Raw genomic sequence first — 13,119 nt, 5'->3', positions numbered from 1 at the left:
AGCCCTGACCACAGGACAGCAGGGATGGAACATGTCAGAGAGAAGCTGTGTAACCAAATGCAGCTCTTCCTGAGTGACATTGTTTCCATCTTGGTCACCTGTTCTGAGGTCCCCCAACTTCCAAGGGAGGATGTGGGGATACCTCCTTCTGCTGCCAGTGGGCAGTAAAACAGGGTTTGGGGCTTCAGCAGCCAGCTGGAGGTTATGCATGTTCATGGGGGCCGAGCTGTCTCTGGGATACCCGTGCCAGGCGCCAGGCTGGATGCTGGGATTCCAAGAAGCGATCTCTGGCCCCTGGCTCTTAGAGCTGACAGTCTCCATGTCTGTGCCATCATTACTGTCAACACCACTATCTCTCCAAGCTTCCTGGGAGGCCCTCCTGCACCAGCTGCCTCTCCCCACCTTCCTCTTTGCCTCTAGCTTCCCTCTTTGCCTCTAGCTTTTGTCCACTGGACAGCTGGCACCTCCCTGAAGGGGGTAGCGGGCTGCAAGCAGATACAGTGTTGGCAGGGAGGCTCTGGGAATGAATGTGTTGGCAAGACAAGTGGCAGTCACGGTTCACCAAGGTTGTGGGTGACGGTGGCCCGACTCACCCCATTGTCCCCGCAGGCATCGGCCTCTTCTCCCTTTACCCTGCATCCTTGGCCTGGCAAATCTGGCATGAAGGCCACTTGATGGTGTCTTCTTCTGCCCTTGCAGACAGCTGTCGGAGGAAAACGCTAATCTCCAGGAGTACGTGGAGAAAGAGACCCAGGAAAAGAAGAGGTTGAGCCGGACCAATGAAGAGCTGCTCTGGAAGCTCCAAACTGGGGACCCAACCAGCCCAATTAAGCTCTCCCCCACATCCCCTGTTTACCGCAGCTCCTCCTCCGGGCCCTCCTCACCTGCCAGAGTCAGCACAACGCCCAGATGATGCCACCACACAGCCCTCCGAGCTGCGCCTCCTCGTGCACCCTGTGCTTCCACCCGGAGGGAGTCTTGACGGCGCCCCCCACAGCGAGTCCTGCGCGCATGCTCAGTAGCTGCAGAGCGGCACTCGCAGAGTGCTCTGCCCCTGGTGTGAGACTCTCCGGTACTGACACTCGGGAAGGTGTTCGTGACGGCGTCTGATGTGCAAACGTTTGACCGTAGTTAGAGCTAAAAGAAAGAAATGCCCGCTGTTCCTGATTGATGACTTTCACCGCAGAATTTCAGGTTAGTGACAAATAGCTCAGTTTGAAACCTACACGGAATAATCATTGTGTGCTGCACCGATGTGTGTGGATGTTGAGATGTACGTATTTGCACAAGCAATGGTTCTGAATTTCATTTTTTATAACATGAAATGCTGACATATTTTGGTGAAGGTCAGCAGTTTTCTAACTTGTGCCTAAGAATAATTGGGAAATGAAAATGCATTTCTATCTAGCTTCCCAAGAATATTTCTACCCAAAATAGAAAAAGGAAAAAAAAGATACAGAGAAGAAGCGCCTTTCAACCTGCCACCAAGTGGTACTGTATTTAACACAAACACCAGCGACTTGTGAACGGTAGCTGCCTTTGGAACAATCACAATCAGCTTCTCAGTCAGCGTGCTGTGAAGTCACCATTATTCCATTTGCAGGTTTTCATTGCTAATGCTCCTGTCGTGAGTGGGTAGGGGAGCGAGCAGTGGGAAACCCTGTGGGCTTAGCGGCTTTTCGAATGTTACTCATGACAGTGAATCATCTACAGTCTCGTAAACATGACTTTTGCTTTTTCCCAAATGGCATCTTGGAATCTGTCATTCAGCTGTTGCACCCTTGGGAAAATTCGGAAGAGCATGCCCTTCTGGAGTGAGGGTGAGGATGGCCTTGGAGTTGACCGAGGAGACCATTTGCTCTCTGGCCTCGAGAAAGACCAACGGGGTGTGCAGTTTGACTAGGCACAGAGTAGGGAAGCTCTGGCATTCTATGTGATTTGCTCTGATCTAATGCTGCGAATGAAATGGTCACCCACCGCTATGCCCTCCAGGGCCCCATTTCATAGCAACCTCCCCTCCGGCTCAGTTCAATAGCTCAGGCCCATCACTGTACCTGGAGATGGCCCAGGGGTTCTAGCAGGGGCTTCCAGAAAACCAGTTCTTCCATCGTGGGGGACCAGTTCCACACTGTGCTAGACCATCACACGCCCTCCCAAGAACCCAGGGGTATTTTCTGCAGGATCATCAAGCAGTGCCACAGCTGACAGTGGTCCGATCTTAGACCAGGAGGTTCTTCCACACAGAGGAGCCCATCGAAGCAGCCAGCCAGCAGGCACCGGCTGTTGGACTGGCATCTGTCTTTGAAATGATAGAATTAGAATGTGAAAGGTATTCCTGTAGTGCTGTGGAAGGTTAGGAGCATGACACCCAAACGAGAAGTAGTTTTAACCATTGATATGGTGATGGTAATGATGCCTTTGTTTCCTGTTTGTGACGAGGCCCTTCACTTTCCCCCCTAAGGCCCCTGGAAACTGTCCTGAGCCGAGGGCTATCTTTGAACATGACCAAGGCAAGCAGACTCATGCAGGGACGTCCATGGTGGGGAAGAGACGGTCCACGGACGGAGAGGGTTGGCTTGCCGAGGGCCCTGTCTGCCTGGCTGGTGTGAAGACAGACCTGGTCTGTGTTCCCTGCCCGAGTCAAGGTTGGGCTTCGTGGCGTCAGGTCCATCTCATTTCTAGGAAACTTCCAAGGGTCTTTTCCCATCCTGGGGACATGCACAGTAGTAGCCATTGAAGAAACATTTCTCTTTACCTTTTGTGCTCTGCATGATGCTGTGATATTGAGTTGGGCAGTCCATTAGAATAGATCATGCCACGTTGACAAAGTACACGGTTATGTCTTCTGTTAGTGGCACCACCTGCAAACACAGGTTCGGTGGTAGCTCAGCTCTCTAGGAACTGCACCCATAAGGGCATCTGCTAAATGCAGTTACACAGCAATACAGATTTCAGTGTTCTGTTAGGATATGCTACAGCGTGTTAGCCTAGTCCGGTCAAAGGTGTAGTGATGTTGGCACTAAGCAACCCCTCACCAGGTGGACTGGAACTCTGCCGTGACCAGCTCTTGCCTTGGGCACTTGCGCTTATTCCTACATTGCCGTGGATTCATCCCTTCATCATGGATACCCACCACGTCTGGCTCTTATCCTGGAACATGAGGGGTGGCAGCTGTTGTGCCCCTTTTGCCACTCCACCCATGCGCCGTTAGGACTTGGACCTCTCTCAACATGGAAGTCCTGTCATCCACCTCCTAGGCTGGAGCTGTTTCCACATACAGATGCTGCAGCCCCCCGCCTGCCTCAGACAAACCCACCAAACCTCACCAACCTCTTCTTGGCATTTGAGAGCTGAGTCGGTGCTCTTCCCGGCCTCGCAGTCCCCACAGCTGGGGCAGGGTTCTGGCTGGGTGTCACAGTGGGAGAAGGGCTGGTCAGCTGGCACACTGAGTATGACTGTTTGAGTGGGGTCACACATTTCTTATCCGGCCCCAACACTTCCTGTGTTGCATATTTGTGTTTGAATCATATTAAAATTAATTTGAAGGAGCTCCTGTGACATGCATTTCATGTAACATAGCCTGGCCGGTTCAGGCTTCAGAAAATTTAGGCTGGGACCTGAGGCAGGGCAGCGGAGGGGGGGGGGGGGGGGGGGGGCGGGGCATTTGGCAGGCTGGGTTTATTTTCTGTGCTTGCCAGGGTCAGCCACGAGCCTCCAGACCACCCTGACTCCACAGGCTCAAGGTCTCTACACCCTGTTTGCAGCCCAGGGTCCTCAGCAACCCAGCTCTAACTTTGGGGAGCTCAGTGACTCTGGTCTGCCTGGCTGTCTTCAGTAGGCTGGGTGGGCTGGAGTCCGTGGGGAAAAGGACACATAAGAATGAGAACACTCCCTTCACCTTCAAATTCAAATTCAGACCTAGATGGGGATCTCTTTCTACCCCCAATGAAAGCTTGATCTGCCCTAAGTCCCGTCAGTCATGTCTGATGGCTGCAGAGCTCTCTCACGAGAGGCAAGGGAGGTGCCCTGGTGTGGTGGCCTCGGTCACAGCAGTTCCTTACCCCATGCACAGACAACCTGGCAGGTTTTCTCACACCAACAAGACAACACAGGACCCTGGACAGCTCTGCGCCTCTTCCTACAGCACTCCAGTGCGCCAGCTCACTTGCTCAATCCGAAAGCACTTGCTCCCCCCGTCCTGGCGTCCAATTGGGTTGCAGCCAGTTTGGCCAGCCTGCCCGTGCTTAGGGTCACAAAGGAGATGCCTAACTGCCCAGTTCCCTGTGGTGGTTTTGCAGGGCATACAGGAGTGGCAGCGACTTTAGGGAGACTGCAGCAAGTCTGTTCTCCTGAACAACTGCTGAACAAATCACCTCAAGTCATTTCCAGGCCTGCAAGGACCACAGGATCCCTACTGATGTCACCTACCTATTTATTAATGATTCATTTGACAACCTGTCCCAGCCTGTTTGTGTTTTGGGGGATGTCTTGTGACCTCCACTTTTATAGTAATCATTTTCCATTTCCTTTCCCCCACACGTGAGCTCTCACCTCCACTGAACAGAGGAGCAGACGGGAGACTCAGCCACTGGCATGTGTAGGAAACAACATTAGACCTGCTTCCTCCTCTCTTCAGAGAGCTGTCTGCTCCCACACCTGATCTGCAGCAGGCAGAGGAAACTTCTGAAGTCAACCAGTCCATCACCTCCTCTGTGAACCATCACCTCCAAGGAACCTTGCTCACCCTGCATGGGGGATGTGGGTCATCTCAGCAGGAAGGAGTGATGCTTCAGCAGGTAGAAGCCCAGAAGTGGGTACAGGCATACCTCAGAGATATTGAAGGTTCATTTTTAGACCACAATTAAGCAGATATTGCAGTAAAGCAAGTTCCGGTCTTTTAACTGGTGGAGGGTCTTGCATTCGATTTGTAAAAAATGCAACATCTGTGAGGCACGATAAATCAAAGCATAGCATGCCTGCACTTCTCACCTGTTTGCAAAGCAGCTGCTGCCTCAGAGTGCAGGCATCAAGCCAGATCTCTGGGGCTGCACCCTCTTAGCAAGAGTCAGGGTTCTGCCCAGTAGAGAGTTTGGGTCAAATGCTTAAATACACACAAAAAGCACCCCCAAAGGCTGGTATGCTGTCTTGGTTGTTAAGACAAGGGGAACTAAATCACTTAAGTTTGCTTATCTTAAGCCTCTTTTTTAAAATTTAAATTAATTGGGATGACATTGGTTTGCAAAAACATACAGGTTTCAAGTGTACAACTCAATAAAACATCATCCACACACTGCATTGGGAGCCCATCACCCCAAGTAAGCTCTCTTTCTGTTCCCATTCCCCCCACCTCTGTTCCCCTTTACCTACCCCCACCCCTTTTCCCTCTGGCTATCACCACACTGTTGTCTGTGCCTTTTGTGTCATGGAGGTCTGTCCAGAAAGTATCCAGCCATGTGCTATGAAACATAGAGACATTTATTGAAGAAGATATAAGATTCAAGAAACATTGTACGTGGCACAATGATGCCTCAGTCCCTTTCAAAGTAGGCACCTTAGGACCTCACACTGTTCTCCCAATTGCCATCAGCTGCCCTGTTGTATTTTCCTGAATCTCATTGATAGTGTGAAATCTCTTCCCTTTCAAAGGTGATTTTAGTTTTGGGAAAAGCCAGAAGTCTTAGGACATGGGGCTGAGCCACCTGGGTGACCTGATGTTTTGCCAAAAGACTGCATGAGACATGACTCATGAGTGGGCGTGTTTTGTGACGAAGCTGCCAATCAGCAGTTGCCCATAGGTGTGGCCTTCTGAATCATCTGAATAGTTTTCATGGAGGAATATTCAAGCTTAACACAAAATTGGATACAGATTCGTTGCTCTACTCACTCGGTCATTTTGAATGTGACAGCCACACAGTACACACGCTCACTCAACGGTGTCTACTGCCCTCACTGACTAGTTCTTGCCCCGCCAAGAACTGAACCTGCAACTCAGGCATGTGCCCTGACTGGGGATCAACTGGTGACGCCCAACAAGCTGAGCTACATAGGTCAGGGCAGGAGTAAAATTTTAAAGCACCCACGGGAAAGTGTAAAACTTGGAAGCTTCTCCCTTCCCTAACTCATCCGGATTCCCCTGGGATGAGCTGCTGACCATGCTGAGCAGCAAGCCAAGGGGCTCCCCTCACTAGCAAAGAAACTGCCTGTTTTGGTCCCTGAGCTTCTTCTCACAGTGCGTTTTTCAGTGACTATTGATACCTGTGGACAAGCTTGATTTGCTCAAACGAAACTCTTACCTTTGAAGAGGAGCTGGCAATGAATGGTACCCCCAGTAGGTCTTCCAACCCTGACTGGCTCTCGGGGCTGAGCCAAGCTGGGCTGTAATGGTGGGTTTGTAAGGTGGCCACAGTTCCCCTCTGTCGCCTGGTGAAGAGTCTACGTGGGATTCCTCGTTACTGCGAATGCCAAGCTGTTGGTGCAGCACTAGATTTACCAGAAGTGTATCATGACCAAACGGTGTTGGCAGAAGGTGCTCCAAGTGACTCTCCCTCAGGCCGGCAGACCGGATCTCTTCTGGCGCTCAGGGTGTCTTGCCTAAGGAAGGGCTGAAACCCTGCGGAGTGACTCGGCGGGCTGCCTGCTGGCCAGCAGGTGGCAGTGTGGCGCTGTGGAAACGAGCTCCGCCTCCCACTAGGCCCAGGCTGGTGCTTAGCAGACTTGCGCAGCCCCTTCCCCGTGGTGCTGGACTCTCTGGAACACCCTGTGGTGCCAGTCTGGTTTTGAAGGCCAGGGGCTGGGCTCACCGGTCACCTCTGAGAAGTCGCCCTGGGGGAACCGGCTGGGGGATGCAATGAACCCCTGCCTGTGCGTGTCCTGACACTGCACACCCTGGGGGCGTGTTGAGAGCACCTCCACTCCTTCAGGGTCTGTGGTCTAGTTTGCCATTTGGCTGACGACCCTGCGAGATGCCTGGTTGTCACTATCTTATTCCCCATGACAAGCCACTAACCGGGCCCAGCAGCAGCTCTCTGCCCTTCTCTCTGGTGCCCTGGGTGTCCCCTCCAGCACTATCATCAGCTGAGAGGACTCAAAGGTTAGGCCTTATCTTTCAGGCAGCCAATCTTCCCACTTGATAACCGAATCACTGTGTGTCAGTGTCTGAGAGCTAAGGCCCATTTTAATTTGCCTCCTTTGTAAGAAAATGCCCCTTTCTCAAGGGGTAATGGGGATAGAACGATCAAGTATTAGAACAGCTACCACGTTCCCTGCCCAGCAGGCACCCTCCTCCCTAAGGAATGGTGGGTGTAGAAGGATATTCTGGTGTGATGGGTTTTACGGCACCCCACCCAAGTCCTTCAGCAAATGAGATCTCTGTGGGGCTCAAACCTGAGCCAAGTCTGGAAAATGAGAGGTGGGAGACAGCAGCAGAGGGTCCTAAAGGAGAGCTCAAGGGTTCCGTGGTTGTGGGTTTTCCTGCTAAGTGTTGGAATAAGGATTTCCACCAAATGGCTGAAGTGGCAATACAGCACCTGCATGTGGGGAGGCAGGAAGATCCTAAAGAAGCCCAGAGTGGGATCTGGGACTCCTCGTGGGGCACTGCCACTCCTGGGGACCTGCCCATGAGCCGCTAAAATTCTTGAGATGAACACCATGCACACTGAAGCCACAGACAGAATTTATTAGAATTTGCTGAAGCATGAGGTTGTGTACCACAAAATAGTTCGGTTGTGTGACATAAAGTATGGTGGGTAGTTGTTGACGTACAGTGTTGTCAGCAACAGTGGGAGTTCCACACTTTTTAAAGGTGATGGACGACATCTATGCTTTTCCTTAAAATAAAACAAAAACAGGAGGGAACAGCAGAGACGAACTTGATTTGCAATTAGTGTCAAAATCTAGATGTAGTATCACAATTGTAAGAAACTATAAGAAAACTATTAGAAAAATAGAGCATCAAACAAGCAAAAAATATTTTACAATTTACATAATAAAAAACACAACTTGTTTAACAATGGCTCCATGTTCAGTAGAAGAAAAAGTATACCCGAGAAACTACAGCTCTTCAGGTTTGGTAACACACCAACCCTCCTGGGGATCCCCCCGCTTGGTGCTCCTCACACCCACTGATGCAGAAAGGCACAACTTAAGCAGGAAACTTATTTTAAATATATATATTATAACTTCTCAAATGGGAAGACAAGTCCCCAAATTAAAAAGTTTGTCATCAAGAAACACAAGATCATATACTTTGTTAATAAATTAACAAAGTCTGAGTGCGTCTTCTGAGCCCTGCTTCCCAAGCCTGCTGGACACTCTCACACCCTGAGAAAGTCCCCTGGACGCTATGGCCAAGGTTGTCCATCTCACGTGGGTCTTCCAGCCAGCAGTTCAACATCTAGAGAATGATCTGGGATGGCTCCCGAGAACTGTGCCCTGAGACCCTTGGCCAGTCCACATCCCATTGAAAGAGCGCAGCCTCAACAAAGCAAGGTGCACAAAGACTCTGGGTTATCGTGATGTAGATAAGTTAGTCGACATTTTTTCTTTTACCTAAACCCCCCATCAGGCATCATGACGACGATGTTGGAATACAGGGTATAGTTTCTGACACCACTGGATCAATAAAGCATTTCATTGGCAAAAGAAAGTCCACGCGAGTCTGACAAAATGTACATCTTACTCTCCCCAAGGAGCCTTACATAACAATACTCTCATTATGATGGCAAACAGACACGTTTTAAATTATATACAACAATTATACATACCATATATTTGGTTCCACCGGAAGGGAACCAACAGTTCTGCATACACGCATCACACACCGCGCCCGGCAGTGAGGATGCGCCCACAGACACGCCTCTCCGCCAGCCCTGAAGACAGCGGTCCTGAGGCTTGTCACCATGATGGCCCTTGTTACATGTGGGTTAGTGCGGCCTTCAAATCAGAAACGACAGGTCCTGGTACAGAGCTAGGCGGAGGTGCCCGAAACGCCGGTGAGCTCATCTACTGTGTGGGTTGGGCCCCTGAGAGGCAAGTCCACATTCACCCAAGGAACCCAGCCTCCCACCCTGACCTCAGCTGCCTCCATTGTTAGGCATCCTATTTGGGACAGCAAAACCCACTCGGTTCAGAATGTCTGCTTAGTGGCAGGGGTGGGGAGAGAAGACCTGGCTGAATCCACCTTCCCACCCCCTACGCAGAGCAAATGCAGTGGCCAAGGATCAAGCAGGACCGGGTGCCTCATCTAGGTATGAACCTACACCATGCCACAGGTGCAGAGAGGGGTGTGTCGGGCCTGGGAGGCAGCCTGTGGTGTCCAAATCGCACATCGGCACATGGGGCCAGGTGGCTGATTGCCCGATAGAATCAATGGAACAAAACCAAAGGTGGGGGAGAAGGGAGGAGTTCTGCCTACAGCCTAAATTTAGCAGCCCTTCCAAAACAGCCTGGAAAAGATGGCTCTACCACTACTTCTTGGTTTGGAAAAACAAATTCAGCCCAAAGTCCAGCTGAGGGGGTGTGAGCAGGTCGGGTGGGGCCGGGCACATGCAGCAGCCAAGGGTCCCCTCTTGGAAGGTCCTGGGGGCCTGGATGTTCCCTTGGAAACCCTCTTCACACTCCCTCTTCAGCAGAGGTCCTGGGGTTCCAGTTTGCTGAATGTTTAGGAGTGACGTCATGAAAACAAGCCAGCGGGATTTTGGAGGCAGGAAGGGGTGTTTACTCATCACAATGGTCTTTCCATGCTGCGCATTTGGGGCCGGGGCACAAATGAGTAGACGCAATATCCCCAAAGGATGTGTTTCCAGACGTGTGGAATTTCTGACTATGTAGGAAAATACCGGCTGAGCCACAAAACTGGCAATCCTGTCGTTTGGTGAGGGGTAGTGGCACTTTTGGTGGGTGTCCCTTTTGCCTGTGTGTGTGTGTGTTTCAGGGACAGTAGTAAGGGGTGTGATAAGAAGTGCATTCACATCGAGAGGCGAACCCCCACACCCTCCCTGTGCCGCGGCCCCGTTCACAGAGAACACACTGCTCTCAAGGAGAGCGCTGTGCAGCAAGAGGGACACGCGCAGTGCCTGAGTCGCCCTCAGGGGCCCTTGCTCTGATGGGAGGATGCTGGGCGTTCCTTCGACTAAGCCACATGTCTTCTGCCAGCACTGCTGGCTCTGGGCTGAGAGAGGGGGAGACGTGCCTGTTGGGGGGTCTCATCCGTGAGACAGAGCAAGGGCAACACACTTTTTTCAGTGTGCACAACAATGGACTTTGTTAGTGAAAAGGTCAGCTATGATCACAGTCTTTTGGGCACTGTCTTGCATGGAAATTTCAGCCAGAAAGGAAATTAAAGTTAAAAAAATATCTTAGACATACTCTCCCTCCAGTTTTTTCTTATGTGGAAAAATACCAAATTGAGCAAACAGCTAACAGGCCCCAAGAAGACAGCAGGCAACCCAAACAAAATAATATTTATCAGAATAGTTTACAGCACCAATCTACATAAATTGAAATATGTTTCTTTGGGAAACCAAGCTTTGGACTTTTGGGATCCCCCACCTGTGGTCTGAACAGTGGCTCAGCCTTGGGCTACCTGCTGCCTGCCCTCCGCTGGCCAACCAGCCATTTAGCTATTTTACAAATTCTTAAATTTTTCTCCAAGAACTTTCTGAGGCAGAATAAAGAAAAGTGTTGTCAATTTACCAGGATTCTTTCTACCAGATTTGTGCAATGGCTCGGATAGGGTGGGGGGGCGGGGGGAGTGGACAGGGAAGAAATAGGAAACGAAGCTTTGAAAGCAGCATTTACATTTTCTGTGGCGTCCAAAATACTTGTTTCCCTCAGCTTCCATCAACACAGAACCTTTTGTCTCCTGAATTACACTCTGTGGAGGAGGACTCCACCAGCGTTCCTGTTCCCTCTGGCTGCTTCTATCTGGGAAGGCCACAGAGGCAGGGCGGGAGTGGAGGAAGTGCCTACGTAGAGACTTATGGAGGCGTGGGGTCGGGGCAGGGTTCCAAACCGTGTGCAAACCTGTGCATTTGGACAATGAGTACACCAGAGGGACAGCAATACACCAACTGTCTCACGTGTGGGCCCCACACTCTCCACAATAGGCTGATGGCACTGAGTAATTATTTGGCCATTTTCCAAGTTAACGTTAAGCACCAACGTATTTGCTGGAGTGATTCACAGAAACTAACAGGAGGGCTCAATTTGATTACACTTACGAGAGGAGTCAAACAGATCGTGGTAGGGGCCACAAGTGGCCGGAAGGACTGGTCACCATCACCTCAGAACAAGCAGACACCTGTCCTGGGAACCTGACCCGAAAGCATCAGAGGGCAGGACTTAGTGAACGGCAGAGACCCACAGAAAAGGTGGTTTTCGCTCTGCTCGTTGGAGGCCGACGGCACATGAATGCAGGGTCGCATTCCAGTGCCTCAGGACACAGCCAGTGGTGGGACGCCGGAGCAGCAGGAACAGGCCGGGCTGGAGGGCACGAGGCTGACGGAGGCCCCTGTGCACATGCATCCTGGAGTGGAGACGGGGCGCCCCAGCCTCGCTCCCACAGTGGAGTGGGCTGGGGTCTGTCAAGGCATCAGAGCAGAGCCCCTGCATGGAGGGGAAGTGGAGAAGGGGTCACTAAGGCCCCTTCTGGAAGCTACTTGGAGGGCAGGGCAGGAGAAGGAAACCAGTCATGTTTTTCCTTGTTGAGTAAACTGCTGGCCTTCAGCTCTGGGGTGAACCTGTGGGGACGCACTATTTTGTGGTACTCATCTTGCATCTGTGGCCGGCTGTTTGGGGCTGAGCAGGGAGATGGCTACTGCAAGTCTGGGGTAGGTGCATGTTCAACTCCAGAATGGTGCCTGGCGACAGAGCCCTGGTGACCTCCATTCCACAGCAGCACAGCAGGAGAGGAGCTGCTTTCTTTATGAAAAAGGAGGTTAAGAGGTGCAGTGGCCAGCCACAGCCAAGTGGCCCTGGCCAGGGAGCTGTCAGAAGTGACCAGGGCCTGATGAGCCTGCTGCAGAGCAAGACTGGGCAGGCCCCACGCCGTGTGGTGAGGCTGTAGTCCAGGTAGCGCACCTTTGCTGCTCGGGGGCCTGATGGTCGTGGGTTGGTCCTGTTGCATTTGTGGAGACAGCGAGGTACTTCTGAGTCCTCCGCGAGTATCCCTCAGGGCTGCTGTCACCTCCAGGGGACGGGGCTGTGTGTCACTTGCAGTGGTCCAAATTGCCATCAGGAGTCCTTGCTTGGCCAGTGGCCAGGGATGCCTCCTCACTGTGCCACAGTCCATAGCCGAAGTAGATGACAAAGCCTGCAGGCCAAGGGTAGAGCGCAATGAGCAGAGAAGGGGCTGGAGGGTGTCAAGGGGGGAGGGTTCCAGGGAAGCAGGCAGAGCAGCCCCAGCAGAGCAAACCTCGCCACACTGCCTACACCTAGCCTTTCTGCACTTGGAGGAACAACGTGACTCTTCAAACAGGGCCAGCAGAGGTGACCCACTGGAAAGCCTCACACCAGGGAAGCCCCTGAGCAGAGGGAACAGCTTAGTTGGGGGCTCCTGGGAGGGGCATCAGTCCCTCAGCTTCATCTACTGACCACCTGGCTGGGAGGCATGTGGCCGCTGGAGGGGCCAGCACAGACACTGCTGAAGATGTGCAGCTGTGCTGTTCCCTGCCAGCATGGGGTTCCAGCAGCCACTGGGTTGCCCTGGATTTCCGTGCTGTCTGCATAGTCCCAGCTGTCCTCTTTCTCTGTGTCACACTGCAGGAGGCATTCAGGTTGCCTGGGAATGTTTGTACTGTAGGAATCCAGTCCGATCCAGTGCCGGGCACTCCAAAGGTCTGTGGTTGGGTCCAGATCCGCCCAGTGACTGTGGTCCCGGGGCCACCCTTATGCTGGTGACATAAGGAGAGCAAGCCTTAAAGGAAAGACTCAGCCACCAAAAGTAAAAGAAGCAGCAAATGCCCAGAAGCCGGACGCTTACACCAGGGATGCTAAGAAGCAGGTGCCACGTACCTCTGGTGGGAAGTGAGCACCTGGCCCTGCAGTCTCAAGGAGTGGGCACAGTGGGCTGAATGCAGACTGAGCCTGGTTTCTCACAAAAAGTCTCTACGGGAGTTGCCT

The 13,119-nt window shown here is 52.0% G+C and overlaps 2 protein-coding genes across 8 annotated transcripts in view; one reads left to right on the top strand and one right to left on the bottom strand.

Annotated features, from left to right (window-relative positions):
- The window catches only part of MTUS2 (microtubule associated scaffold protein 2), a 578,493-nt gene extending 574,952 nt beyond the window's left edge, over nt 1-3,541 (top strand). For both annotated transcript variants that reach the window (XM_024551026.4, XM_024551027.4), the window contains one exon: nt 700-3,541. In XM_024551026.4, the coding sequence (XP_024406794.2) occupies nt 700-913 (214 nt within the window). In that variant the 3' untranslated portion in view covers nt 914-3,541. The remainder of the gene's footprint in view (nt 1-699) is intronic.
- A 4,109-nt stretch (nt 3,542-7,650) lies between these two features.
- Nucleotides 7,651-13,119, bottom strand: part of SLC7A1 (solute carrier family 7 member 1) — a 65,541-nt gene continuing 60,072 nt past the window's right edge. For all 6 annotated transcript variants that reach the window (XM_045188063.2, XM_024551041.3, XM_024551042.3 and 3 more), the window contains one exon: nt 7,651-12,310. In XM_045188063.2, coding sequence (XP_045043998.1) covers nt 12,207-12,310 — 104 coding nt within the window. In that variant the 3' untranslated portion in view covers nt 7,651-12,206. The remainder of the gene's footprint in view (nt 12,311-13,119) is intronic.

Source organism: Desmodus rotundus, chromosome 3, assembly GCF_022682495.2.
Source record: "Desmodus rotundus isolate HL8 chromosome 3, HLdesRot8A.1, whole genome shotgun sequence".
Taxonomy (NCBI): Eukaryota; Metazoa; Chordata; class Mammalia; order Chiroptera; family Phyllostomidae; genus Desmodus; species Desmodus rotundus.
The sequence above is the reverse complement of the archived record's forward strand: the minus strand, read 5'-3'. Positions and strand labels throughout refer to the sequence as shown.